The following is a 24,754-nucleotide window of genomic DNA, read 5'->3' on the forward strand; positions in this document are numbered from 1 at the left end:
CTGTGATTGTCGCGTGGACCGGCTCCAGGTGCACAGGGCTCTGGGGATTTCTCTCGCAGCTTCCGGACTGGTGTGTTCATAAGACCCCAGGAGGGATTCAACATTCTCGGCCCCGGCCCCGGCCCAAGCAGCTGACCTACAGCTCTAAGTGTAGATTCTAATGTGACTCACATGCTGCCCTTTGGAACCTAAGCTGGGCTCTAACTATTGTAGTTCCTCTCTCACTAGGGATGGAGCAGGCTCCCTGGGGGCCCAGCTAATGGTCCCAGCTGCACGTCCCTGAGCCCCTGGGGTCTCCTGCATAACAAGGCCCCTGGTGCTTCTCATCCCTGCAAGGAGTCTCGCCCTTCCAAAGGAGCCTTAGCGACCGGGCGACAGTCTGATGGCGGTGATGTGTTTTCTTTCCTTCCTAGTGTGAGCAAGAGCCCCCACGGGCACCTGGGGAACAGTCAGAAAACAACACACTGCTCCCCACAATCCAAAGACCTCGGAGATGCTCCAGGAACCAACCGCACCCCAAGTGACCATGGCTGGGAGACTCTGCCCCGAATGTCGGTGAAGGCGCGAGAGAGAACCCCTGAGAAGTGTGATTCAGGAGCAGGTTGTCCAGGAATTCGGGGTTTTCTCTTTCACAACATCCCCAAAAGGGAAGACTGAGGACTGCCTCACTTCCTGGACCTGAGACAGGTATACAACAAGCATGTAATAAGTGAGGCTGCTACGGGAACTGTCTGCCCAGCAGGCCAGTCTCAGAATAGCCTATCTTCTCAACCAAATGGCTTCATGGTCACTTCCAGGTTCCTTCCCAACTGCCACCCCTACTCTGGCTTCTGTTAATTGGTCCTTAAGCCAACCCAAGGCTCGTCTCAAGAATTTTCCGGAGTATGAATAAAATAGTCAAGCTCTTGAGTGGCAGGGGTTTTAAGGTGAAAAACAAAGACCTGTGTTTTCTACCACGTGGAGAAAGCCAGTTTCCAGGGTGGGGGGTGGGAACTGCGATCAACACACACAGAGAAACAGCCACAACAATGATGCTTCGGTCCCTGGTTTTCCTAAGGACCAGCTGCACCCTGATCCCCTATGGTTTGGCTGAGCAACACATTATTGCTTCAGCAACCCGGTAAGCCCCTCCCTCCCCTCCCCCTCCCCCTCCCCCAAGCTGTATCGATTAGAACTCTGACATTTACACCAAAAGCGTCTTGAACAATATAGTATTGGTTCCTCCAGGTTCATGTGGGCCAGAAACAGACGTGAGTAACCAACCAATCTTTCTAGTTCACCTCTGGACACCTCCCAACTCTCCTGTTTCCCTGGAATCTTCACTTCCTGCACACCTCCTACGTCACCGAGTGGCCATCCTAAATGCCTCTCATCTGTAAAGCATTTCCTGACTTCCCGCCTGGACCAGAGCATAATCACCCGCTCCCTCCTGAGCCTTTCACCTGTCCCACTGTCCCACACACTTCAGGGCCCCAACTTCTTCCCTCTCTGTCCCCAGCCAGACGCAAAGCCTCCTGGGCAGGCGCCAGGCCCTCCCGTCTGTGACACCAGGTCCTCGTGCAGGGCCGAGGATGGTGGTGTCCAGCGGTTTGGTGCTTCCCTGGCCTGTTTCTACGTGGAGGGGACGTGGTCCTTGTCTGGTGAAGGGGTCCATCCCACGCCCACCTCCACAGAGCTCTGCGCTTAGCACTGCGCTCTGCTTCCCTGCTCCCAAACCTCCGCAGAACTTGCGTCCATCACATCGTGCTTTGCTGAAAGGCTGTTGGTGATGGTAAGATGCAGGAGGAAAATTTCCCTCTGGTCTAAATCTCAGAAAAAACGTGGGAATTTTCTAGGCAACTGGTCTGCATTTGTCTTAGACCCTGTGCCTGGTCACGTGTTGTTGTTTTTTCTATTCATCTGCACGTTGTTTCACATAATTGGGATTCTATTGTGTCAGACTATTGCCAAGCCCACCACATTCACACTCAAGGAGGCCGACAGCACACCAAGACGTAAAACATAGGCATGTGCACGGCAGCACGTCAAGCGTGTCCTTTCATGATAAGAAGGGAGATCCCTGGCAGGGTGTTCGGAGTGCACTCTGACAGCTCACCAGTCACATGTACACATCTCTTCCAGCTGTGTTCAGTGACATGGCCCTAATGGGTAAAAACTCAGCATGAAATCAGCCACGATGGAAGTATTTACATCACAGAAATTGGCAAATACTACAAATCAAGGCTTTTTTCTCTCAGAAAGCCAGTTGTCAAACATTTACCAGCACTTCACTGTCCTGAGTGCTGGCAGTCCTCCATTATCCCATAACCTCTTGCTCTTGTTGGGATGCGCTCCTGCACATCCTTGACCTTGGATATTCTTTGCATTGGCTGTTTCTTGGTTCTGTAGTAAAGCAAAGTGAGAGTAACTCTTGCCCTTTCTTAGTTGTCACTGTAATGCATTCTCAATCCTGCACCAGGTCCAGTCTAGCTCAAGTCCAGACTACTTACAAAGTTCTGTTAGCCCTGGGTGGTGCGGCTGAATGGCTATAGCATCGGCACACACAGGAAGGGTCACGGGTTCCATTTCCGGTCAAGGGCACATACCTGGGTTGTGGGTTTGATCCCCAGCCCTGGTTGGGGTGTGGGTGGGAGGCAACCAATCAATGTTTCTCTCTCACATCTCTCTCTCTCTCTCTCTCTCTCTCTCTCTCTCTCTCTCTCTCTCTTTTTCCTCCTCCCTCCTCCCCCCGCTTTTCACTTTCTCTAAAAATCAATGGGGGAAAAATATCCTCAGTTGAAGATTAACAACAAAAATTCTGTATGCAGTTTTTTCCTATTTTAATTTCACTCAGTTTCATCAAGTTTTGTAAAGACAGGTTAGAAATAAATTAATAAACTATTGCTGTTACCGCTATTGATCAAAAGCTCAAAGCCATCGGCCTCCCTATTAGCCACAGAAGAAAGTGAACACGCTTTGCCTGGCATCTAGGTCTTCCGTAGCCTGTCCTCTCAGCTCATCACCCACCATCGCCCAACAGGTCATTTCCCACCCAGCCGAGCGTGCTCCCTGCTGCCCCATGTCCTCCTCCACCTTGTGGTCCTTCCTGAGGCACCCACTGGCTCCCCTTTCCTCCCTCGAATCTTGCCCCCCTCGAAGCCTTGCCGGTCCAGGAAGCCCCGCCCCGCCCGCCAGCTGGCCCGCAGTGAGCTGGGGGGGGGGGGGGGGATGTGCAGGAGGAGGGGCACAGCTGCCAGTGGTTGGCCTGCCGTCCTCCTATAAGGACCATGTGATTGCATCAGGGTGGCCTCCGCCTCCTCCTTAACCTCCTCCATCCGTGCAGTCCCTGTTGCTGCACAGGCTAACGTGCTCACAGGCCTGGGCTAGGACGCGGCCTCTGAGGGCCTTTATCAGTCCGCCCCGCCGGGCTGAGCCGGGACCTCACTGGCCTCGGCCCCTTCATCTCCTGCGCTCGAAAGGGACGCTCGCTTCTGGGTATCCCGTGAGGCGCGAACTCTTCAGGTGGAAAGTGCCGCGTCTGACCACCGTCACGTCACTGTCGCCAACAAGTAACCGGTAGGCATAGACCTCAAGAACCCCGATTCCTGTTGCCAAGACCTGGCATTCACAAGGGCACAGACAGGCAAAATTCATGTTCACGCCAGCCAGCAACACTGTCACAAAGTAATTCCCACGTGAGATAAAGCTCAGGACAGGCCCTGGCTGGCACGGGGTCGGTGCTCAACGGCAGCCAGGGGTCCAGGGGTTTCAGTGACCTCGGCCGATCGATGAGCTGAGAGCTCAGATGTGCGTCCTGGGACAGCCGGCGGGCTGGGCAGCCAGGCCGTCCCCCACAGGCACGGAGCTCAGCGCGGCCGCCGGCCAGGGTGGTGGACCTTGCCCCACCGGCCGTGCGAGGAGAATAATTTACTAACGTGCTGGGCTCCGCTTGTGCTGGACACCGAGGCAGAGAGGAGTTGCCCCTGCGTTTCCCCCGCCCGCCCCACAGCTGTGCCTTAGAAGTTGCTGTCCCTTTAACCGCGGGTTGTCCAGAGAAACCACAAGCCTCCCCGGGGGATTATGACCCTCCCCACCGTGCCCCAGAGGCGGCTCCCAGCCCCAGGTGCTGACAGAGGGGCGGGCGGGAGGAACGAGTCTCTCACAGTGTCCCTGTGAGGAGCCGGCCGCCCCACTGCCCGGCCTGGTGAGGAGCCGGCCGCCGCCCCACCGCCCGGCCTGGTGAGGAGCCGGCCGCCGCCCCACTGCCCGGCCTGGTGAGGAGCCGGCCGCCGTCCCACTGCCCGGCCTGGTGAGGAGCCGGCCGCCATCCCACCGCCCGGCCTGGTGAGGAGCCGGCCGCCGTCCCACCGCCCGGCCTGGTGAGGAGCCGGCCGCCATCCCACCGCCCGGCCTGGTGAGGAGCCGGCCGCCATCCCACCGCCCGGCCTGGTGAGGAGCCGGCCGCAGCCCCACCGCCCGGCCTGGTGAGGAGCCGGCCGCCGTCCCACTGCCCGGCCTGGTGAGGAGCCGGCCGCAGCCCCACTGCCCGGCCTGGTGAGGAGCCGGCCGCCGTCCCACTACCCGGCCTGGTGAGGAGCGGGCGTGGACGCGTGGGGATGGTTCCAGGGAGCGAGGAGAGAGCGTGTGCGGGTCTTCGAGCCGCAGGAAGGGGAGAGTCACGCGGTGTTGCCATAACCGGTAACTGCGGACCCAGCCCTGGGTGAGTGGCCCTCTGACAGGAAAGGGCCGCCCTCCTCCTGTGTGAGGTGGTGGGGATGCAGCAAATCGGGGACCGCGTGTCCTGGCAGTGGCTTTGGGGACACTCGCGGCAATGTGTGCTGCGCGCCCGCTGCAGGGCTGCTGGTAAATGCTCACCTCTGGGCGCCTCGGCCGTCTGGTGTGTGAAATACATGCCTGGGTTACCCAGACGCTCCGGAGATCACGAGCGCCGAGCCACACCATCGCCCCGGGCTTCCCCTGTGGGTCCCTTAACAACCCCTCCGACTTTAGAGACCACCTCGCCCAACTCCCACTTCCACAGGTGCTTTTGGGAGATATTCTATAAACACGTTTATACAGAATTTTTCTGCAAAGACCGTGTCGTGAGCTCAAATGATCAGATTCGACCCCGGGATCATATGCCTCCCACAAATCCCAGTCAGGAAGTGGCTGTGCAGTGGGAAATGGTGGCCACCGAGCTCTGTGGTCTGCTTTAAAGGCCTGTCCACAGGCACCTCCTCAGAAGAAAGTGCACCAGCGAGACAGAGAAGGAAAGTCACTGGCAAAGTAAGCTCAAGGGGAAGTGCAAAACCCTCCTCTGTGATGTTTTGTTTGTACTTTATTAGTACAAGGTTGTGTTTGCATAAGCAAGACAGAAGCAGATCAGTTTCCAGAACTTCACCCAAGTGTGCATTTAAAAATCCGTAATGTACAGGGCGTGTTGCCAGGTTTCAGAAAAAAAGGTAGGGATTAGATACTGCGAAGAAAACAACTAGGCAATCCCAATATATTAAAAAGAAAGGAAGAGAGGGAGGAAGAAAGATACGAAGTGCAGAGGAAACTAGCTCGCTTGGGCTGGCAAATGCTCCCGCTGACCGTCATGGCCTGCTGCTGGCTGGCAGCGGCCTCTGCGTGCGCCTCTCGGGCCTCGGAGCGCAGTGGCTGTTTCACATCACACAGGAACTGCTGAATATATATTCAAATCATATAAAATGTACTGCATAAAATTCTAGTACATTTTATATGAAAATATTTTTCATTACGGAGACCAGAAGTGAACAGAGAAATAAACAAGTGTGAGCAAACAAATTGTGAAACAGATGCTATAATATTTCCTTTTACTTTAGTGTTATTTAGCTTTATTACAAATTTCTTTTTTATCAGAACTGCATGTTTCCTTTCTCTATCTCTTTTGGGAAACCACTTTGACAGGATAGCATTGTGCATGGGGAGTACCTGCGGGGCCGGCAGCCGCTGCGCTCCGAGGCCCGAGAGGCGCACGCAGAGGCCGCTGCCAGCCAGCAGCAGGCCATGACGGTCAGCAGGAGCATTTGCCAGCCCAAGCGAGCTAGTTTCCTCTGCACTTCATATCTTTCTTCCTCCCTCTCTTCCTTTCTTTTTAATATATTGGGATTGCCTAGTTGTTTTCTTTGCAGTATCTAATCCCTACCTTTTTTTTTTTCTGAAACCTGGGAACACACCCTGTACATTACGGATTTTTAAATGCACACTTTGGTGTGGTTCTGGAAACTGATCTGCTTTTGTAAATATACAAATAGACACAGAATGCTGCATGTGACAGCACAGAGAGTAGTTTTCCCACACTAAAGTTAATTCTTATGCAGGCTTTAAAAATGTCTATTGGGACGGATAGATATGGGACTACTTGCTCATTTTTACAAAACAACAAGCTTGCATGGCAAGCTTACATGGTCATGTAACATATGTTGTAGTGTAACCCCCATCTTACAAAGGATGCCTCAAAAAAGTCGAATTATGGAGTCATTTATTAAAGGCCGGTGGCATGCAAGGGGCTAAAGCTCCAAATCTCACAGCCCCGAATAGCTTGCCACTTCTGGCTTATATTGGCAGAATATCACAAAAGTATCTATTACATCTTTGGGTCTGGAATGAGGAACTTGTTTTGCGATTTTACAGAAGTGAAACTGAGCATCTTAGTTATCTAAAGTATCTACAAATCCCTGAATCAATAGAAACACATTATCTGGGACGACCACCTGGACAATTTAGAATAATTGGCTGTCCAGATTCTGGGATCACTGAGTCAACAGGAATGCACTATCTGTAGCTACTAAGGCAATTTAGGATAATTGAACTGTCTTGGGTCCCAGGAATGTGCTTCGATGACCAGTGAGATCACAATCAATGGGATATTCAAACCATCATCAGTGGAGTATTGGGATAGAATACATAAGTTCAGAAGATCAAAATAACTTTTAAATGAGTACAGAACCCAAAACAGCAAGGTTAAAATATTAAACAGCAATTTTTACCCAAGTTTGGTTGCTACCATACTTCACATACAAGCTGTAAGCAGAGACTTTGCCAAACTAAGGGCTACATGCTCATCCTATCTAATAAAAGAGTAATATGCAAATTGACCATCATTGCAACACACAATATGGCCACCCCCATGTGGTCAAAGATGGCTGCCCCCATGTGGACACAAGATGGCTGCCACAAGATGGCCTGCAGGGGAAGACAGTGTGGGTGATCAGACCAGTAGGGGAGGGCAGTTAGGGGTGACTGGGCAGGCAGAGGAGGGCAGTTGTGGGGGGACCCAGGCCTGCAGGGGAGGGCTGTTGGGGGGACCAGGCCTGCAGGGGAGGACAGTTGTGGGTGATCAGGCCTGCAGGGGAGGGCAGTTAGGGGTGACCAGGCTGGCAGAGGAAGGCAGTTGGGGGGATCAGGCCAGCAAGGGAGGGCAGTTGGGGGGGGGGGACCAGGCCTGCAGGGAAAGGCAATTGGGGGGACCAGGCCTGCAGGGGAGGACAGTTGGGGTGACCCAGGCCAGCAGGGGAGGGCAGTTAGGGGCGACCAGGCTGGCAGGGGAGGGCAGTTAGGGGCAATCGGGCTGGCAGGGGAGCAGTTAGGCGTCGAACAGGCCTGCAGGGGAGGGCAGTTAGGGGTGACCAGGCTGGCAGAGGAAGGCAGTTGGGGGGACCAGGTCAGCAAGGGAGGGCAGTTTGGGGGGACCAGGCCTGCAGGGAAAGGCAATTGGGGGGACCATGCCTGCAAGGGAGGACAGTTGGGGTGACCCAGGCCAGCAGAGGAGGGCAGTTAGGGGCAATCGGGCCGGCAGGGGAGCAGTTAGATGTCGAACAGGCTGGCAGGGGAGTGGTTAGGGGGTGATCAGACTGGCAGGCAGAAGCTGTTAGGCAGGCAGGCAGGAGAGTGGTTGGGAGCCAGCAGTCCTGGATTGTGAGAGGGATGTCCAACTGCCCATTTAGGTGGGATTGGACCTAAACGGGTAGTCAGACATCTCTCGAGGGGTCCCAGATTGGAGAGGATGCAGGCTGGGCTGAGGGACACCCTCCCACCCCCGTGCACAAATTTCGTGCACCAGGCCTCTAGTCCTATATAAGAAAAGGCTAAAATGCAAATCAACCAAACGGCAGAATGATCGGTCACTATGACGCACATTGACCACCAGGGGGCAGATGCTCAACACAGGAGCATCCCCCTGGTGGTCAGTGCACTCCCACAGGGGGAGCACTGCTCAGCCAGAAGCTGGGCTCATGGCTGGCGAGCACAACAGCGGTGGCAGGAGCCTCTCCCAACTCTGTGGTAGCGCTAAAGATGTCCAACTCATGGCTTGGGCCCACTCGGGCCAGGCTGAGGGACACCCCCCCTTGCCCTGAGTGCATGAATTTTATGCACTGGGCCTCTAGTCTATATATATAAAAGACTAATATGCAAAGTGTCCCCTTGGGAGTTCGACTGGGAGACCAGGAGTTCAATTGCTTGCTATGATATGTGCTGACCACCAGGGCGTGGCGTGGAATGAAGGAAAGCCCCAGCTGGCAGCCGAAGGCTTCAATTGGCCCTGATTACAGTCAGGCCTAGGGACCCTACTCGTGCATGAATTTTGTGCACCAGGCCTCTAGTTTAAAAATAGTTTCAGATATTTGGCTTGTTAAGTTGATGATTTATTTAGAAATAAAAAATGTGTCTATGGAGGTTTGGGAAATAAGAGCGATTTGTGAAAAGTCACGTTTCCATGTGGAGGAGGCGGAGAGGAGAGCGGCGCTGCACCCCTCACGTTCTCGTTCTCGGGGAGCAGCACGTCCACATGCCCGAGTCCACTTGCCCGAGTCTTGAGTCTTTCCATTCATATTACACTTGGACCAGGAGAGGTCACAACGCTGGAGGCCAGGGCTGAATGCCTCAGGCTTTTGGGGTCAGTTCAGTGCCGAGGGCTGGAGCACAGCGATAGGGCATTGAGAGAGGCGAGGACGAGAGAAGCCACTGCGATGTCGCGTGCATGTCCGCAGTGAAGCTCGGCCAGGAGAGCCCGAGGGCTGCTTTTGAACGCGCCGTGTTTACGAATCCTGGCACCTACCAGGCACCCTGCTGAGGCGCCCGCACACCACCAGGAGCCAGTAGGGAATCAGTAGCATTGCTCCCCTTGCACAGATGAAATGACACTTGGGAATGTTCCGCAACTTGGTGAAGGCCACCCAGAGAGGCATGTGTGGGTCCAAGTACGTATGCGGTGTGCGTGTGTGAATGCAAGTCTGTGTGAATGTCCGTGTTTAGGAGGGAGCTGGGGCCCGACTGTCAGGAGGGCGCTAACTCCCGGGCAAGGCTCTCTACGCCCCTCTCCTTTACTCTAGCCTTTACTCCCACGCGTGTCCCTCTCCTTTACTCCCACGCGTGTCCCTCTCCTCTACTCCCATGCGTGTCCCTCTCCTTTACTCCCACGCGTGTCCCTCTCCTTTACTCTAGCCTTTACTCCCACACGTGTCCCTCTCCTTTACTCCCACGCATGTCCCTCTCCTCTACTCCCACGCGTGTCCCTCTCCTTTACTCCCACACGTGTCCCCCTCCTTTACTCCCACGCATGTCCCCCTCCTTTACTCCCACGCGTGTCCCTCTCCTCTACTCCCACGCGTGTCCCTCTCCTTTACTCCCACGCGTGTCCCTCTCCTTTACTCCCACGCGTGTCCCTCTCCTTTACTCTAGCCTTTGCTCCCACGCGTGTCCCTCTCCTTTACTCTAGCCTTTGCTCCCACGCGTGGCCCTCTCCTGTGTGTCTTATGTAACAGGACTTTCCAGGCCTTAGTGAATTTGTGTTTGCACCGCATCGGCTGCTCCCTTCCCAGGCGTCATTCTGAGCAGCAAAGGGAGCTCGGCAACAACCGCGACTCGGCCGGTCCGGCTGTGCGCAGGTCCTCCCTCTGAGGGCTCCGGCATCCTCGCTCAGGCAGGTCGTCCTCTCCAGGAGGCAGCAGATAGGCCTGCGGAGGGCGGGGGGCGGGCAGGCGGAAGGGGGCTGTGCAAGTGCAGCCTCTACTGAGGAAGGCGGCACAGAGGAGGCGACAGCAGAGAGGGTGAGCAGGCAAGACCACTGGGGTCAACCCCTCATCATGAGATGGATGACCGGGGCAGGTACTTAAGTCTCCCTGGGCCTCAGTCTCCCCATCTGTAAAATGGGGATGATGGTAGCCCCGACCTCACAAGCTTGCCCTAATGTGAACGCCATCAGGAATGTAAGGCACTGGTCCACACCAGCACTTAATAAACGGGCTGTTCCCCGGAGGGGACTGTCAGGCCTCTATCCACACCGCCCTCCGAGGTGAGAGACGGCACGTGTGTTAGCAACAACAATCAGTAACTCAAGACAGGCACTTGTCACGTGAGAAGTGTCAATGCATGTCATGGAAACTCGAAGAAATAATCACAGAATTAGAACGAACGAGGCTAGATTACAGTTTGAGCCCAGTGAGGCGAGACTTGGCCCGTGTCCCGAGGCAGGTTTGGAAAGCGTTGGGACTAAAGGGCAGGCCTCCTGACTCACTGCCGAGCTGCTCCGGAGCCAAGGCCGTGACGGCTCTAATGACAAGACCCTGACAATGGCCTTAGTTCACACTTGGGGGTGTTTTCTACATGCTCCGCATTTTACAGGCATTATCTTATTACATCCTCAATAACCCTGCAGAGAGGTATATTTCCCCATTTCACAGATGAGAACATTGAGGTGCAGGAGGGATAAGTAATTCTTCCAAAGTCCCAGCCAGAGAGGGGCTGGGGCAGGACTGAGTGGAGGCTCCTAACCAGCTCTGATGGAGGACGGAATCAGGGAGGAAGGTGGGCGGCCAAGGGCAAGGAGAATGGCACATTGTGAAGCGCGAGTGAGCTGCTTGTACTAGAAGAGGAAGTTCAAGCAGAGGAGGCCGAGAAGAGAACAAGGCAGACACACGGGGGCCTCGAATGTCGGTCCAGGCAGCAGGGGCCTGTCTGGTGTTTGGTTGGGGAGAAGCCGAGACTGAGGACAGGAGCGTGACAGCCCTCAGCTGAGGGATGGTTTATCCTCCCCTGATGCTATGTTTTTATCGACTTGAGAGAGAAAGATCGATTGGGTGCCTCTCATACACGCCCCAACACGCAACCTAGGTATGTGCCCTGACCAGGAATCGAACCTGCAACCTTTTGGTGTACATGATGAAGCTCCAACCAAGTGAGCCATCTGGCCAGGATGGGATTTTTTTTTAAGACTCATCTGGTCACAGACAAAATGAAGAGGGAGAGCCCAGTGGGGAGGAGGCTGGGCAGTGGAGGAGGTTGGCACCAGGCGGGGGGGCTGGCGGGGGGGGGGGGAGGCTGGTGATGGGGGGAGGCTGGTTGGGGGGAGGCTGGAAGCAGGGGAGGGAGGCTGGCGGTGGGGGGAGGCTGGCGGTGGGGGGGCTGGTGGGGGGAGGCTGGCTGCAGGTGGGGGGGCTGTCAGTGGGGGGCTGGTGGTGGGGGGAGGCTGGCTGACGGTGGGGGGCTGGCGGGGCGGGCTCTGCAGCTCTGAAGAGGAGGGGTGTTGTCCAGGTGTGCACCCTTGCGGGGCCCACGTCCACTGGCGGTCCCCGGAGCGTGGGGAGAGACTGACACTGCCCCCGCCTCCCGCAGGCGGTGGTGCCCCTGTGCAGCCAGTCCCCGGGCGCCATGCGGATCCCGTCCGGCTGCTGGGCGCTCGGGCGCCTCTGGCTGGCCCCGCCCGTGCGCCGCCGCCTTCACGCGGGTCCCCGGCTCCTGGCGCCCCTGAGCCTGGCTGACTGTGAAGCCATAAACCGCTGCGAGAGGCCCCTGCCTGAGCGCTTTAACTTCGCTGGGGATGTGCTGGACCAGTGGGCCCAGAAGGAGAAGGTACGCGTGGTGGTTTCGGGGTGCGTGGCGTCCCTCCCCTCGGTTCTGGGCCCGTGTGCCCTTTAACGTGGCCTCTGGTGCCCTGGGTCTCCGTCCCGACGGCTCTGCTCTCCCAGGGAAGACGGACCTCAGAGCTGCCTCTCTCTGGAGCCTCCTCGGCCCCTGCACCTCCAGGCCGCACACAAGGTGCCCGCTCTCCTCTCTGCTCAGGACACGCCGCCGGCCTGGTCTGGGGCCGCCCCGCGGGCCTGGTCAGGGGACACTCATCCCCGCAGCCTCGCAGTGTAGCCGCGGTCCCCCTGCCCTGCCCCCGGGCGCCCTGTGCTCCGGGGCGGCTCTCGGAGCCCTGGACACAGGACTGCCTGGCACTGTCACCCTTCCCTCCGCGGGAGAGTCTCCGTCAGCCTCTGAGGTGTTTTTGGTTTGGTTCCTCCTCACCTGAGGATAGTTTTCCATTGACTTTTAGGGAGAGTGGAAGGGAGAGGGAAAGACAGAGAGAGACACCGACGTGAGAGAGACACATGGATGGGTTGCCTCCTGCACTCGCCCTGACAAGGGCGGGGAGGAGCCTGCAACCGAGTTACATGCCCTTGACTGGAATTGAACCTGGACCCTTCGGTCAGCAGGCCTCCGCTCTATCCACTGAGCCACACCGGCTGGGGCGGCCCTTCGTGCTGTAACTCCCTCTAACACTCGCTGCTCTCGTTGTACAGAGCAGGTAGCATTTACAGGCGCACTGTTTTCAGTGCACTTACCTTCCGGTACGCTCCTGGCTCCCTGAGCAGGGTGCTGACTCCCACTGCGGCGTTCAGGTCCGGGTACAGGTAACGTGAGTCGGGGTGAGAACAGCAGCTCAGTGCACACAGACCTGGCAACCTTAGTGACACTCAGATGGCTAAAGGTTGGGAAATACTGACCTGTATTATTTATCCAATTCTGTCACCCTGGAGGTTGCAGAGAAGGAACTTGACCTTGTAGAAGTTAAGCAACTTATCCAAGGCCATCCGTTCAAAGGGACCTGAACCAGCCCAACCTCATAGAGCTCGGTCTGCTGTGGGAACAGAGAGAGAGAGAGAGAGAGAGAGAGGGCTGCGGGAACAGAGAGAGAGAGAGAGAGAGAGAGGGGGGGGGCTGTGGGAACAGAGAGAGAGAGAAAGAGAGAGAGGGCTGCGGGAACAGAGAGAGAGAGGGCTGCAGGAACAGAGAGAGAAAGAGAGAGAGAGAGAAAGAGAGAGAGGTGAGGGAGAGAGAGAGAGAGAGAGAGAGAGGGAGAGAGAGGGCTGCGGGAACAGAGAGGGAGAGGGCTGCGGGAGGCTCTCCAGAGGGCGGGGCAGGTAAAGAGCATCCTGGGAGGGAGGCAGGACAGGAAGCAGAGGTTCTGCAGCACAGAGGACTCACGGTGTAAAACCTTGGTGAGATGTTTCCTCCAGAAATCAGTCAGTCAAGCTGCCGCCTCCTCCCAGCACGCCCAGCCCCTCTGCTGCCTGTGAAGCCCACGCCGCCCGAGGGTGCACCCCGATGCGCTCACTTGGGGCTCCCAGGGGGTTATTTAGGTGGAACAGGATTTAGCTTCAGCCAGGAAGAGCTTTCTGCAGGGATATGGGGGCGGGGGGGCTGGAGTGTCCGTCCTCGTGAGGACAGAGGCCAGGACGCCCTGAGGACACACCGCACCAAGAGCTGATGGTCCCGGAGAGACTGATCAGCCTGACGGGGTCGCATGGCAGCCAGCGGCCAGGGGAGGGCAAGCTCCAAGACTGTACTCAGTAGGGGAGGAGCCCCCAAAGACGAGCTGGGTGCTGTGCCCTGGCCACCAGCGCAGGGGCGAGGGGCGGACAGTGGATGTCCCTCTGCTTGGTGACCAGCCCTAAGCCGTCTCCTCTCTCTCATGTGCCTGTGGCCAGACAGGAGAGAGGCCGGCCAGCCCCGCCCTGTGGTGGGTGAACGGCAAAGGGGGCGAGGTGAAGTGGAGCTTCGGAGAGCTGGGCACCCTGTCCCGAAAGGCCGCCAACGTGCTCAGCGAGCCTTGCGGCCTTGCGAGAGGCGACCGAGTGGCGGTCATCCTGCCCCGCGTCCCGGAGTGGTGGCTGGTCAACGTGGCTTGTATGCGAACAGGTCAGTGTCCGTGTTAACTTTGTAAACCAGACAGAACAGAGCGAGACTGGAAGGTGAGGTTTTCTGAACTGTTGGTTCTGACTGAAGCGATGCACACCAGGACCGCAAAATCAGAGCTGAAACTAAGGGCAACCATGTGTGATATTATTAATAATAAAACTACCTTATTAATAACAGTAAACTACCTTAATAATAATAACAATAATGAACTACCTTTGGTATTATGACATTATTGCTTTGCAAGAGAGGAAACTGCGGTTCAGAGAGGTTAAGAAGTTTGCCCAAAGTCACACAGCTAGAAAGTTATGCCATTGAGACTTAAACACAAAGCCCTGCCAAAGCCAGTGTGGGTGCCGACGCCTCTTCGCAGTGCTGGACTGTGAAATATTGACCCGGTGATCCAGACGTTAGGACTCTGGTATCTGAATACTTCCTGATATGAAAACACAAAAGGAGGCGAAGGCATTTTAGAATGCAAGGACTTGTGAAAATACGACCATGGACCCAGCTGGAAAACCTCTGCCTCTTTCCAGACAAAAAGGTGAATGTACTCAACGACACGTTTTCTCCAAAGGCGTCATTTATCCTGTACCCCAAATCCTACAGGCTTCTTCTCTCCTCTAGGACAGAGGGCTCAAAATCCATGGCCTATGAGTTCGCCACCTATTTTTGTTTTGGTTTTTTGTTTTAAATATATTTTTATTGATTTCAGAGAGGAAGGGAAAGGGAGAAAGAAATAGAAACATCAATGATGAGAGAGAATCATTGATCGGCTGCCTCTTGCACGTCCCCTACTGGGGATCGAGCCTGCAACCCAGGCATGCGCCCTTGACCAGAATCGAACCTGGGACCCTTCATTCTGAGGGCCGACACTCTATCCACTGAGTCAAACCGGCTAGGGCTGGCCATCTATTTTTGTAAATAAAGTGTTACGGTTCAATGGAATACAGCCATGCCCGTTCATTTATTTACACAGTGTCAGTGTCCCTTGTGTTCTACAACAGCAGAGTTGCTCATTGAGACAGAGATGTTTTGTATGGCCACAAAGCCTAAAATATCTACTATCTGCCCCTTACAGAAAAAGTTTGCCAATTCCTGCTCTAGAACATGGCATACATGTTTATAAATCAGTGAACAATAAGAAAGAATATAGTTCTGTAGAGAACACACAGATGTTTGTTTCAATAGGGTCAAAAGTAGAAAGAATTGGAAACAGCTACATAAAGATGATCAAATAAATTATAACTGACCTGAGACTAAGGCTTAGTGGAGATGTGTTTATTGCTAATTGAAATTACAGCGCCTCAACTGGATGGATGTCATGAAAGAGAAATTATAAGGACGTCATCGTGGTGTTTAAAAAAATGCTCTTACTGCTCACGTTAAATCAAAACAGCAATACATAAAATTTATTTCACACTCACTATAAAAAGGAATTTGCAAATGTGAAACCAGTTGTGGGTTAGAAGGAGTTGAAGGCGGTTTATTTGTCATAAAAATGTATTTAGAATTATTTAACATGACTTGTGCCATTTGTGAATTGTGAAGACTAAAAGTCTACCCACAAACTGAATAGTCAAAAGCATTCAGTTAATTAAATGTTAAGCAAGCAGTTGGTTGTTTTCTAACAAGATGGTTAAGTCTTCTGAGTGAACGCGGGGATGCTCGCAACCCCGTGGCACGGCTTTCCTGGTGCTGGGAAGCGTGAGGCTACAACCAGCCGAGCAGCACTCCTCGCTGCCCCAGGGGACCCGTCGCCGCCAGCGCCACTGAGTGCTCAGTTTCTGAGCTGACAGGAACAAGTGGTTGCAGAAAAATAATCCTGTTTCGGTAGTGAGTGGACATCTGCGATCCTCTGAGGCAGCGGTCACCAGCCGGGGGTCTGGGACCACTGGTGTCCACAAGATCCGAAAGGCTGGCGACCGCTGCTCTAAGGTGCTTTCTGGTGTGTTTTTTAAAATACATTTTTATTGATTTCAGAGAGGAAGAGAGAGGGAGAGAGAGAGAAACATCAATGATGAGAATCATTGATCCCCTGCCTCCTGCACGCCCCCTACTGGGGATCGAGTCTACAACCGGGGCATGTGCCCTGACCGGAATCAAACCTGGGACCTCCTGGTTCATAGGTCAACGCTCAACCACTGAGCCACACCAGCTGGGCTCTAAGCTGTTTTCTTACTTCCTCATCATCGCATATTTACCTGTTTTCTCAAGAGGGGATGATATGTAAGAGCTTTAAAATATATTCTTTGAATAAAGTCTCCTTCCTAGGAATTCAACTCTACCTCCTCCTATTTAGCTGACTTCAGGGAACTCACCAGGAAATAGGTCCCGGGTCCGTACAAGTCTTGGGAGCCTCTGAGTCCGGCTCTGCCACTTGCTGACCCGCCCGCAGCCCCGCTGTCACGTCGCCGGGGGTCTGGTTGTCAGTGAGATGCCAGGCACACGAGTGCTCCGTCAGGGAGAGTGGCTCTTCACACACACACACACACACACACACACACACACACACGCACACACACACATGCACACGCTGCCTCCTTCCCGCTGAGTCACTGCAGACAGAACAGCCGCCTTCCCACCGCCTTTCCCCTCCTCCCCACCTCCCTCCGCTCCCTCCTAGGAGCTGGCCCGCCTCCGGGGGCGTGGGGTGAGCTGAGCCTGAGCGGTGCGGTGCTCCCCAGGACGCGGGACGCGGGCCTCTGGGAAGCCTAGGCGTGAGGGCCGACTCGGCCGCTCACCGGCCCGTCCCAGGGGCCCTCACTGGCAGCCACTGCGACCCTCACGGCTGCGTGGAACAGTGGTCTCCAGGCTTTTCTGGCCACGCAATTGGCCAATAAAAACATCTGGGACACAGGCCCGACTGCACGGCGGGTTCCGGACCTGCAGGAGGGGCCGGTGCACAGATGGAACGCTGGACAGAAACAGAATTATTAGGGGTGGGGCCAGGTGGACCTCTCCTGAAGGGGCACCGAGCCCTGGCCTCGTCCGCTTTTACTCAGTTTCACGTGCCCATCCTGCCCTCGGCAGAGCCGCCGTCTCTGAGGGCGGTGAAGAGCAGTGAGGTCCGGGAAACACCGCCTGGAGGCCACCAGGTCAGATTGCTCCGAGCCGCCGCCACCTCCACACGAACACGGTGCCGCCCAGCCCTGCCAGCGCTCAGGCGCCTCGGTGCACGCTCGTGACAGTGCTGGTGTGCGGTGGCTTTCCCGCAACACACATCCTCCCCTCTGGATACAGTCGTTTATATTGTAATAGTGCATGCATGATCTGAAATATGTGCAAAATGAGGTAAAAAGAATTCTAATATTTCAATAATTTTTTTTGAATTTTAAATTCTTTTCTCATCCCCTGTGGATTATCTTGCAAAACTCACTTTGGGAACCACTGGTTCAAAAGTGTTCATGAGAATGTGTTAGAAGCTACAGAGTGTGACATGATAATGATTAAAATGTCCCATGAAAATGCTGCACAGCAGTGGCCCGCTGTTATGATGCCTCCCATGTGCCGGACACTTACTATTATCGCCCTTTTACCGCCGGACAGGAGGCTCCGAGAGGCCGGTAACACGCTCACGGTCACCGAGCCAGGAAGGCGCAAGGACAGCCCCAGGCCCAGGGCCGCCGGCCTCTGAGCACAGGGCTCGGCCCCCGCCCCCGGGCCAGGGTCCTGCGGGGCCGGGAGGGCAGGCGGCTGACAGCGATTGTACAGCTCCTCCCCACCGGGGACGAAGCCCGAGCGGCCACGGCCACTCTCAGCCAGGGGACCACAGTCCCGCTCAGCGGCCTCTCCTTCCCAGGGCTCGTCTTCATGCCGGGCACCACGCAGCTGACCGCCAAGGACATCCTCTACCGGCTGCGGGCCTCCAAGGCCAAGGGCCTCGTGGCCAGTGAGGAGGTGGCCCCCGCAGTGGAGTCCATCGTGTCCGAGTGTCCTGACTTGAAGACCAAGCTCCTGGTGTCTCCGCGCAGCCGGCCCGGGTGGCTCAGCTTCCAGGAGTTATTTCAGTGAGTACCCCCCCCCCCCCGCCCCGCCTCTCGGGGTCTCCTTGCTCCGAGGACTCAGCAGCACTGTGCGTCCATCTGGGATCCTTCCCAGAAGAGAATCACCTGCTGGGAGGTCCTAAGGGCGAGAGGGAGGGGCAGCTCTGTGTCCTTTCCCTGCGCCCGCCTCGGCCTGCGGTGAGTGCCCTGCACGGGGGGCCTTGCCTCCTGTGGCCCACACCTCCCACACTCAGCTGCCTGATGCCCTCTGGCCTCCCTTTATTCCTCAACCACGCCCTACCTCAGGGCCTTTGCACCGCTGTCTCTCCTGCCGGGGATGCTCTTCCCAGTCCTTCCTGTCAGATTTCAGTTCGAATGTCTTCCCCTCCGTGAGCCGTCCCCGGCCGCCCGTCTAGGCAGGAGTCCACGCCACTCCCGAACGTGGGTGCTGTTCTCTTCACAGCCCTCGACGCTCCCTGAATACCGTGTCCCGACACTTCCCCCGTTTACTGGTTGGCTCCTGTACCGCAGAGATGGGCAAATTAGGGACCATGGGCCAATTCTGGCAGGGCACCTGCTCTTGTAAATAAAGTTTTATTGGAACACAGCCACACGCATTGTCTACACCAGGGGTCCTCAAACTTTTTAAACGGGGCCAGTTCACTGTCCCTCAGACCGTTGGAGGGCTGGACTATAGTTTAAAAAAACTATGAACAAATTCCTATGCACACTGCACATATCTTATTTTGAAGTAAAAAAACAAAACGGCAGAAACACCCGCGTGTGGCCCGCGGGCCATAGTGTGAGGACGCCTGGTCTACACATTGTCCACGTCTCACCAGAGCCCAGTTGAGCAGATGCACAGCCTGAGACGTCCTGTCCGGCCTCTGCAGAAACAGCTCGCCGACTCCTGCCCCACCGGAGCCACGAGGGCAGAGGCTGTTGTTGGTCACGCTGCCCCGTTTCCTACTTCAGCTGGCGCGTGAGCAGTATTCACCGAAGGGATGACCGGAACGGGTCACGTCCCTCCGTCCCCTCACGTGTGCAGTGGGAATGGCTGCTCCGCACGGCGTCTCGGGGCGCTGAGGACGTCGCTCGTGTGAGAAAGTGGCTCCTAAACTGCGAAAGGGCGTGGAATGCTGATGGGTGGTCTGATCCCTCAAGCAGCTGTGGGGTGGCTCATGCTGAAAGCCGTCGTTCTGTAGAAATGTGTAGGGGAAAACATGAAACCCTGTTGAGTAACAGCCGTTTCCTTTGTGGGAATGAAGTTTTATCCGACTAACGATATAAACCAAGTCCGACTGGCCAATCCCCAAATTCTCCCAGGGCCGGGCCAGGAGGCTGTGTCGCTTTGGCTAGTCAGGAGGCCTCCCCGAGCCTGTGTCCTCTCCAGAAAGCAGGCGGGCCCTCCCTCGGGGTGTGGAGGTGGCCGAGTGGCGAGGCGCGTGCAGTGGGGCTCGGAGCCTGGCGGGGCCAGGGCTTATCGCCGCCCTCCTGGCCGTCTTCACACCGAGGTCCTCACACGCCGGCCGGCCCCGGCGCTGGCTCAGAGGCCTGACGCCCCTCCCATGGGGAAGGGGGCCAGCACGCTCCCTGACACACGTGTGTGCGCTTGTTTCCCGATCAGGACTGTGTGCTCTGTGCATCGCGCGGTGTACGGGAAACGTGAAAGGACAGGTACCGGGCCACAGGCACTCGCATTCTCCCGGTTTCCTCCGCCGCAGACCCTGGCACCGCGTCTTCAACAGCCTGCAGCGTGCGCTCGGGCCTGGACCCCCAAATGGGCTGTAAAGCTGACAGAAGACAATGCCTTTGACCTCAGGCGAAGGTAGAATGGGGAACTCCACACAGGGGTGTTTTCCAGGACAAACGGAGCGCCACTGGAATGAACGACTTAGGCGCGGCACGCTCCAAAAGGGCACGGACGGCTTCTCTGCAGCCGGGGACGGACGCTGGCCTGGCCCACGCAGGCCCCGGCCGGCGTTCAGAACCCGCCCCGGCGAGATCGGGCTGAGGTCCCCTGTCAGGGCCAATCTTCTGTCAAGGAGGTGCCCTCCTCCTGCCTCCCCGGGACGTTTATAACAGGATTGGGAAGGTCAGGTTAGGGGCCGGGCCGGGCTTCCTCCTTTCCCATCCCGGCAGCATGGACTCCTCCCGTGGGTCCGGACCCCTGGATCCTGTCCCGCGGGACGGGAGCCGTGCTCCCGGCAGAGGGCAGCACAGAGGTGGAAGCGGAGGCGCCCTCAGGGGTGCGGAGCAGACAGTGGGTGGCAGGGCGGAAGCTGGCCCACGGCGAGGCAGGGGCTGGCCTCTCCTCTAAGGACCTCACCTGCTCAGTCCCGACCTTCACGCTACAAGCAAGGGAGGCCGCTGACGAGTGTTTGGGAGGGAAGTGCCAGGTCAGTTCTGGGTCTGCGTGGATTTCCCCGGCGTCTGACTCTGGCGAACGGGACGGAGGGAGGAGGCGCTGAAGCCCAGCAGGACCGGGAGGTCGGCTGGACCTGGAGGATGAAGGCAGGAGCCCAGCTGACCTGCTGGCTAATTGGCGACTGCGGGCTGGCTCCCTCAGCGAGGAAGAGTGCCCGGCGGGCAGGCTGAGATGGCCAGACACCCAGCAGGGGGAGATGTGCGTTCGGACTCCAGGAGAGAAAGGTACAATTCTGGAAGTCATCAGCATTTAATCGATCCCAAAGGGTATGACTCCAGTCTCCAAGAAAGGGAGGCAGACCAGGAGTCCTGCTTGAGAATCTCCTTGTCACTCACAGACCGGAATAGCTCTGCTTTGGGTAAAAAGTAAAACAAAAAGAATGAAAAGCCTATATCCAAGCGTCTCTGAGCGGACTGAGCAGCATTCAGAGCAGGAGGTGTGTTCACAGGGTGGACGCGTAGCGGTTCTTCCCGCCGAGACGGGCGGGGCCGGCGCAGCGGGGGCGCTGTGTGCTGTGTTTTCCACTTTGGGGGGAAGAGGCACGTTAGCAGGAAAACCACTTTGTTCTGTGGAACCACGCGGACAGCACAGCACAGCGGGTGGCCATACCAGCAGTCTCACTGTCTGCGTTTCAATGGCAATCCTGTTCGTTCGTCAAGATGAGCCAAGATGGGGTCCTCAACCCTGTTCCCTTCGGCCCAGGAGCCTGAAACGGTGATACAGAGCCTCACAGGCGCAGAGGCATGTTATCCGTCATCTACTGAGAACCAGACGCCCGCAACTGCCCAACAGCGACCCCTCACCTGCTCACCACGCTGGGCTCCGCGGGCAGCTGGCCGGCAGCCGCTGGGCTGGGCGTCGGGGGCCAGGCGTACTGGCTGGGGCGCCCCACTGCCCCCACGGCCTCGCGCTCAGCGGGACCCTCTGAACTGCACGGGATGCCTGCTCCTCCCAGTGAGGGTGAAAGTGAAGCCGCCGGAGCGAGGCCTGGGCCTGGCGCCTGCACAGCCGCTGGTCCCGGGAGCCGAGCCAGCCCGCCCTGCCCCGCCCTACCCGGCCCCGCAGCGAGGACCAGGCGAGGTCTGCGGGTCCACCGGAGACCAAGCAGAAGCCGCAAACAATACCGCTTTATCACACCACGTGGAGCTGCGGGTGAGAGCTGGCTGAGCGAGGGTTTGATGATTGACAAGGATCCAGGTTCACTCCTCTCCCCACAGGCCGCCTTGGGTGTCTGCCAACCCCCGGGGGACCCTGCACTTTCACAGCAACATCCAAAGGCCAGAGGACAAGGCGGGGGGGGGGGGGGGGGGAGCCCTTCCTCCTGGCTCTTTCTAGAACAGGGAAACATTCCCCATAAAGCCTGTGAGTCTCTGACCGGAACTGCCTCTGTGCCCAGCCCTAAACCATGTTTGGCTTAGGCTAACAAGACTCAGCTCCACCCCCTCCCCGACCCCAGTCCCCGCTGAAGCACATGGCTGCCACACACCTGACAAGGTCAGAGTTTTACCAACGCAAGGAGGATGGGGTCTCTTTGGTAAGCAATTAACGGTGTCTGTCAGCAATATTGAAGCTATTAAATAAAAAGTATCAAAAGCTTTGATTCAAATACCAAAGATCTCCCTTTAAATCATAAAAACTCCTGAAATGCTAATAACAATGTATAGATTCAAAACTTTAAAAAAAATCATAGATTAAAAAAGCACTGAGAAAAAAATGTTTAAATAAAGTACACATCTCTTTTAAAATATTTTTATTGATTTCAGAGAGGAAGGCAGAGAGATAGAAACATCAGTGATGGAGAGAATCATGGACCAACTGCCTCCTGCACGCCCCTACTGGGGATCAAGCCTGCAACCCGGGCATGTGCCCTGACTGGGAATTGAACTGTGACCTCCTGGTTCATAGGTCGACACTCAACCACCGAGCCATGCCAGCTGGCATCTTGCTCTTTTTATTTAATTGAAAGTGACCTTGGCCATGCCTTTGGCCTACCGGGAGGTGGAGCTTAGCGAGAGGTGGCTGTCCACCTCAGCACTGGTGTGCAGAGCCCTGTCCGCGCCGAGCGAGCCCCTCCGGAGGCTGTGGCTCCGGCTCTGTCCTGCTGCCTGTCCTCGGGACCAAGAGGGCGCTAGTGGCGAGCAGAAGGGCGCCAGAGCTGAGCTGGGCGGCCGGCGTCAGCCACATCCGGCGGTCCATGCCTTACAGATGCGCCTCCTCAGAGCACAGCCGTGTGGAGACGGGCAGCCGGGAGCCGGCGGCCATATACTTCACCAGCGGGACCACAGGCTCGCCCAAGATGGCCCAGCACTCTCACGGCAGCCTGGGCATTGGGTACACGCTCTGTGGAAGGTAGGAGAAAACGCCGTTCCTGCTAGTCTGCCCTGGGCTGCTGACACGCGTGTCTAACTGCCTAGTGGACACCCCTGCTGCATGGACAGCGCCCATGTAACATGTACAAAACCGCTCTCGGGGCCCCTGCCCAGCCTTAGCTCCGTGAGCGGCCCCTCATCAGGCAGGAGCTCAGGGACCCGCCTGGCTCAGTCCCCTCGGGAGAATCCACTGGCTCCTCCTCTCCGCCAGGTGCACTGACGCACCCGGAAAGCCTCCCTAGGTACCCCCACAGGTCACCCCCCCCTCATTTCCTCACGGCACACCACTGGGTGAAACCACGATACTGATTCACACGCTAACTCATCTTGTGCTCCCTCACCGTCTCCTCCCTAAAACAAGAGCGGAGATCTGGCCGTCCTGCTCACTGTGCTCGTACAAGGTGCCTAGCCTATAGCGTTTGCTCAGTAAATAGTCGTTGCCTCAATGGACAAACTCAGGAAATTAGGCCAAGCCCAGCCTCCTTCTCCAGCTCAGACTACCTAGGATCCGGAACAGTCTTCCACCGGAAGTGGGAGGTGGAAGCATTCGTTTTCCTCGGGCTTCTTTTGACCCTTCTCTGTAGTCACTGAGGGCCCTGCCAGTCCTCAAAGGCGCGGGTCCGGTGGCTTCCCTGGCCGCTCTGCTCTCGGTCCTCTCCCTGTCGTTAGGTACTGGCTGGACCTGCAGTCCTCGGACACCATATGGAACATGTCCGACACTGGCTGGATCAAGGCCGCCATCGGCAGCGTGTTTGCTCCCTGGCTCCAGGGAGCCTGTGTGTTTGTGCATCAGATGGCCCAGTTTGACGCCGACACTTTCCTAGATGTAAGTCGTAGCTTCTAGCTGCAGCTCTCCTCTGTCTTCCCGCAAAAAAAAAGAGAGAAAGAAATGAATCCCCAGAAAAGGGGTGGCGGGGAGAGAAACATGGATCAGTTGCCTCCTGCACACGCCCTGACCAGGGATGGAAATTAAACCTGCAGCCTGGGTAAGTGCCCTGACTGGAAATCGAACTTGCCACCTCTTGGTGCTCCAACCCACTGCGCCACACTGGCCGAGCACAGTCACTTCTTTGTAAGATACAGACTCTTGGGGGCTTTTTTTAAAAAAAAAAATGGAATGCTTCACGAATTTGCGTGTCATCCTTGCGCAGGGGCCAGGCTAATTTTCTCTGTATCGCTCCAATTTTAGTGTATGTGCTGCCGAAGGGGGCTTTTGAATGTACTTCACCAGAGTGGAGAGGGAACACCCATCACACTCTTGGGCATACAACCCACTCTTGTGCTTCAAATTGTTCAGGGTTTGCTATTGTCACTACATCCATGGCTGCTGAGGAATCTGACTCTAGATAACAAATTAAGTCTCAAGTCTAAACGAATCTGTGGTTTCTGATTAGCGAAACAAAGACCGTGACTGACAAATCCAGACCCCTGTGTGGAGGAGGCTGAGGCGGGGTTACCTGCTGCCAGAGCAGCCGCTTCTCCCCCCAGGAGAGACTCTGCTAACGCTCAGGACCCGTGGCCTGGAGCCAGCAGCCCCTCCACTCAGCCAGGTTGCAGAGTAGAGGCCCCGCCTTTAACCTTTAGAAAATGGGACTCAGGCCAATTATTTTCCACCATGAAACACCAATTAAGTTTAAGAAATACATATCATTAAATGAACACCACTCCTGTGTGGGCAGAACGGCTCGCCTCACCCTGCTGTACTGTTAGGTGGCCTGACGAGATGGCTTGCCATCTTAACAGGAATGTCGGGAATGTAAGAACTAGAATCTCACAGCAGGTGTACAAAATGTCCTGAGGTACACAAGTTAACTCTGCAGCTTCAAACCTGCATTTGTAAAAAAAAAAAAAATATATATATATATATATATATATATATATATACACACACACACACACACACATATATATATACACATATATATGTATATATACATATATGTACTGTATATATATACTGTATACACACACACACACACACACACATATATATATATAGTCCTTACCTA

General features: G+C 56.0%; 1 protein-coding gene and 1 non-coding gene across 2 annotated transcripts in view; one reads left to right on the forward strand and one right to left on the reverse strand.

The window, feature by feature from the left end:
• Nucleotides 1–5,405: 5,405 nt before the first annotated feature.
• LOC103302975 (acyl-coenzyme A synthetase ACSM4, mitochondrial-like) overlaps nucleotides 5,406–24,754 on the forward strand; it is a 29,945-nt gene continuing 10,596 nt past the window's right edge. Inside the window, exons 1-7 of the mRNA XM_054714134.1 lie at nucleotides 5,406–5,441; nucleotides 5,911–6,015; nucleotides 11,617–11,853; nucleotides 13,755–13,965; nucleotides 17,765–17,972; nucleotides 22,582–22,725; nucleotides 23,415–23,571. Coding sequence (XP_054570109.1) covers nucleotides 5,406–5,441; nucleotides 5,911–6,015; nucleotides 11,617–11,853; nucleotides 13,755–13,965; nucleotides 17,765–17,972; nucleotides 22,582–22,725; nucleotides 23,415–23,571 — 1,098 coding nt within the window. The remainder of the gene's footprint in view (nucleotides 5,442–5,910; nucleotides 6,016–11,616; nucleotides 11,854–13,754; nucleotides 13,966–17,764; nucleotides 17,973–22,581; nucleotides 22,726–23,414; nucleotides 23,572–24,754) is intronic.
• Nucleotides 23,852–23,956, reverse strand: LOC114229142 (U6 spliceosomal RNA). Its single transcript, XR_003615231.2, has one exon. It is a non-coding gene; the product is annotated as a U6 spliceosomal RNA (small nuclear RNA).

This window comes from Eptesicus fuscus, chromosome 4 (genome assembly GCF_027574615.1).
Source record: "Eptesicus fuscus isolate TK198812 chromosome 4, DD_ASM_mEF_20220401, whole genome shotgun sequence".
Taxonomy (NCBI): domain Eukaryota; kingdom Metazoa; phylum Chordata; class Mammalia; order Chiroptera; family Vespertilionidae; genus Eptesicus; species Eptesicus fuscus.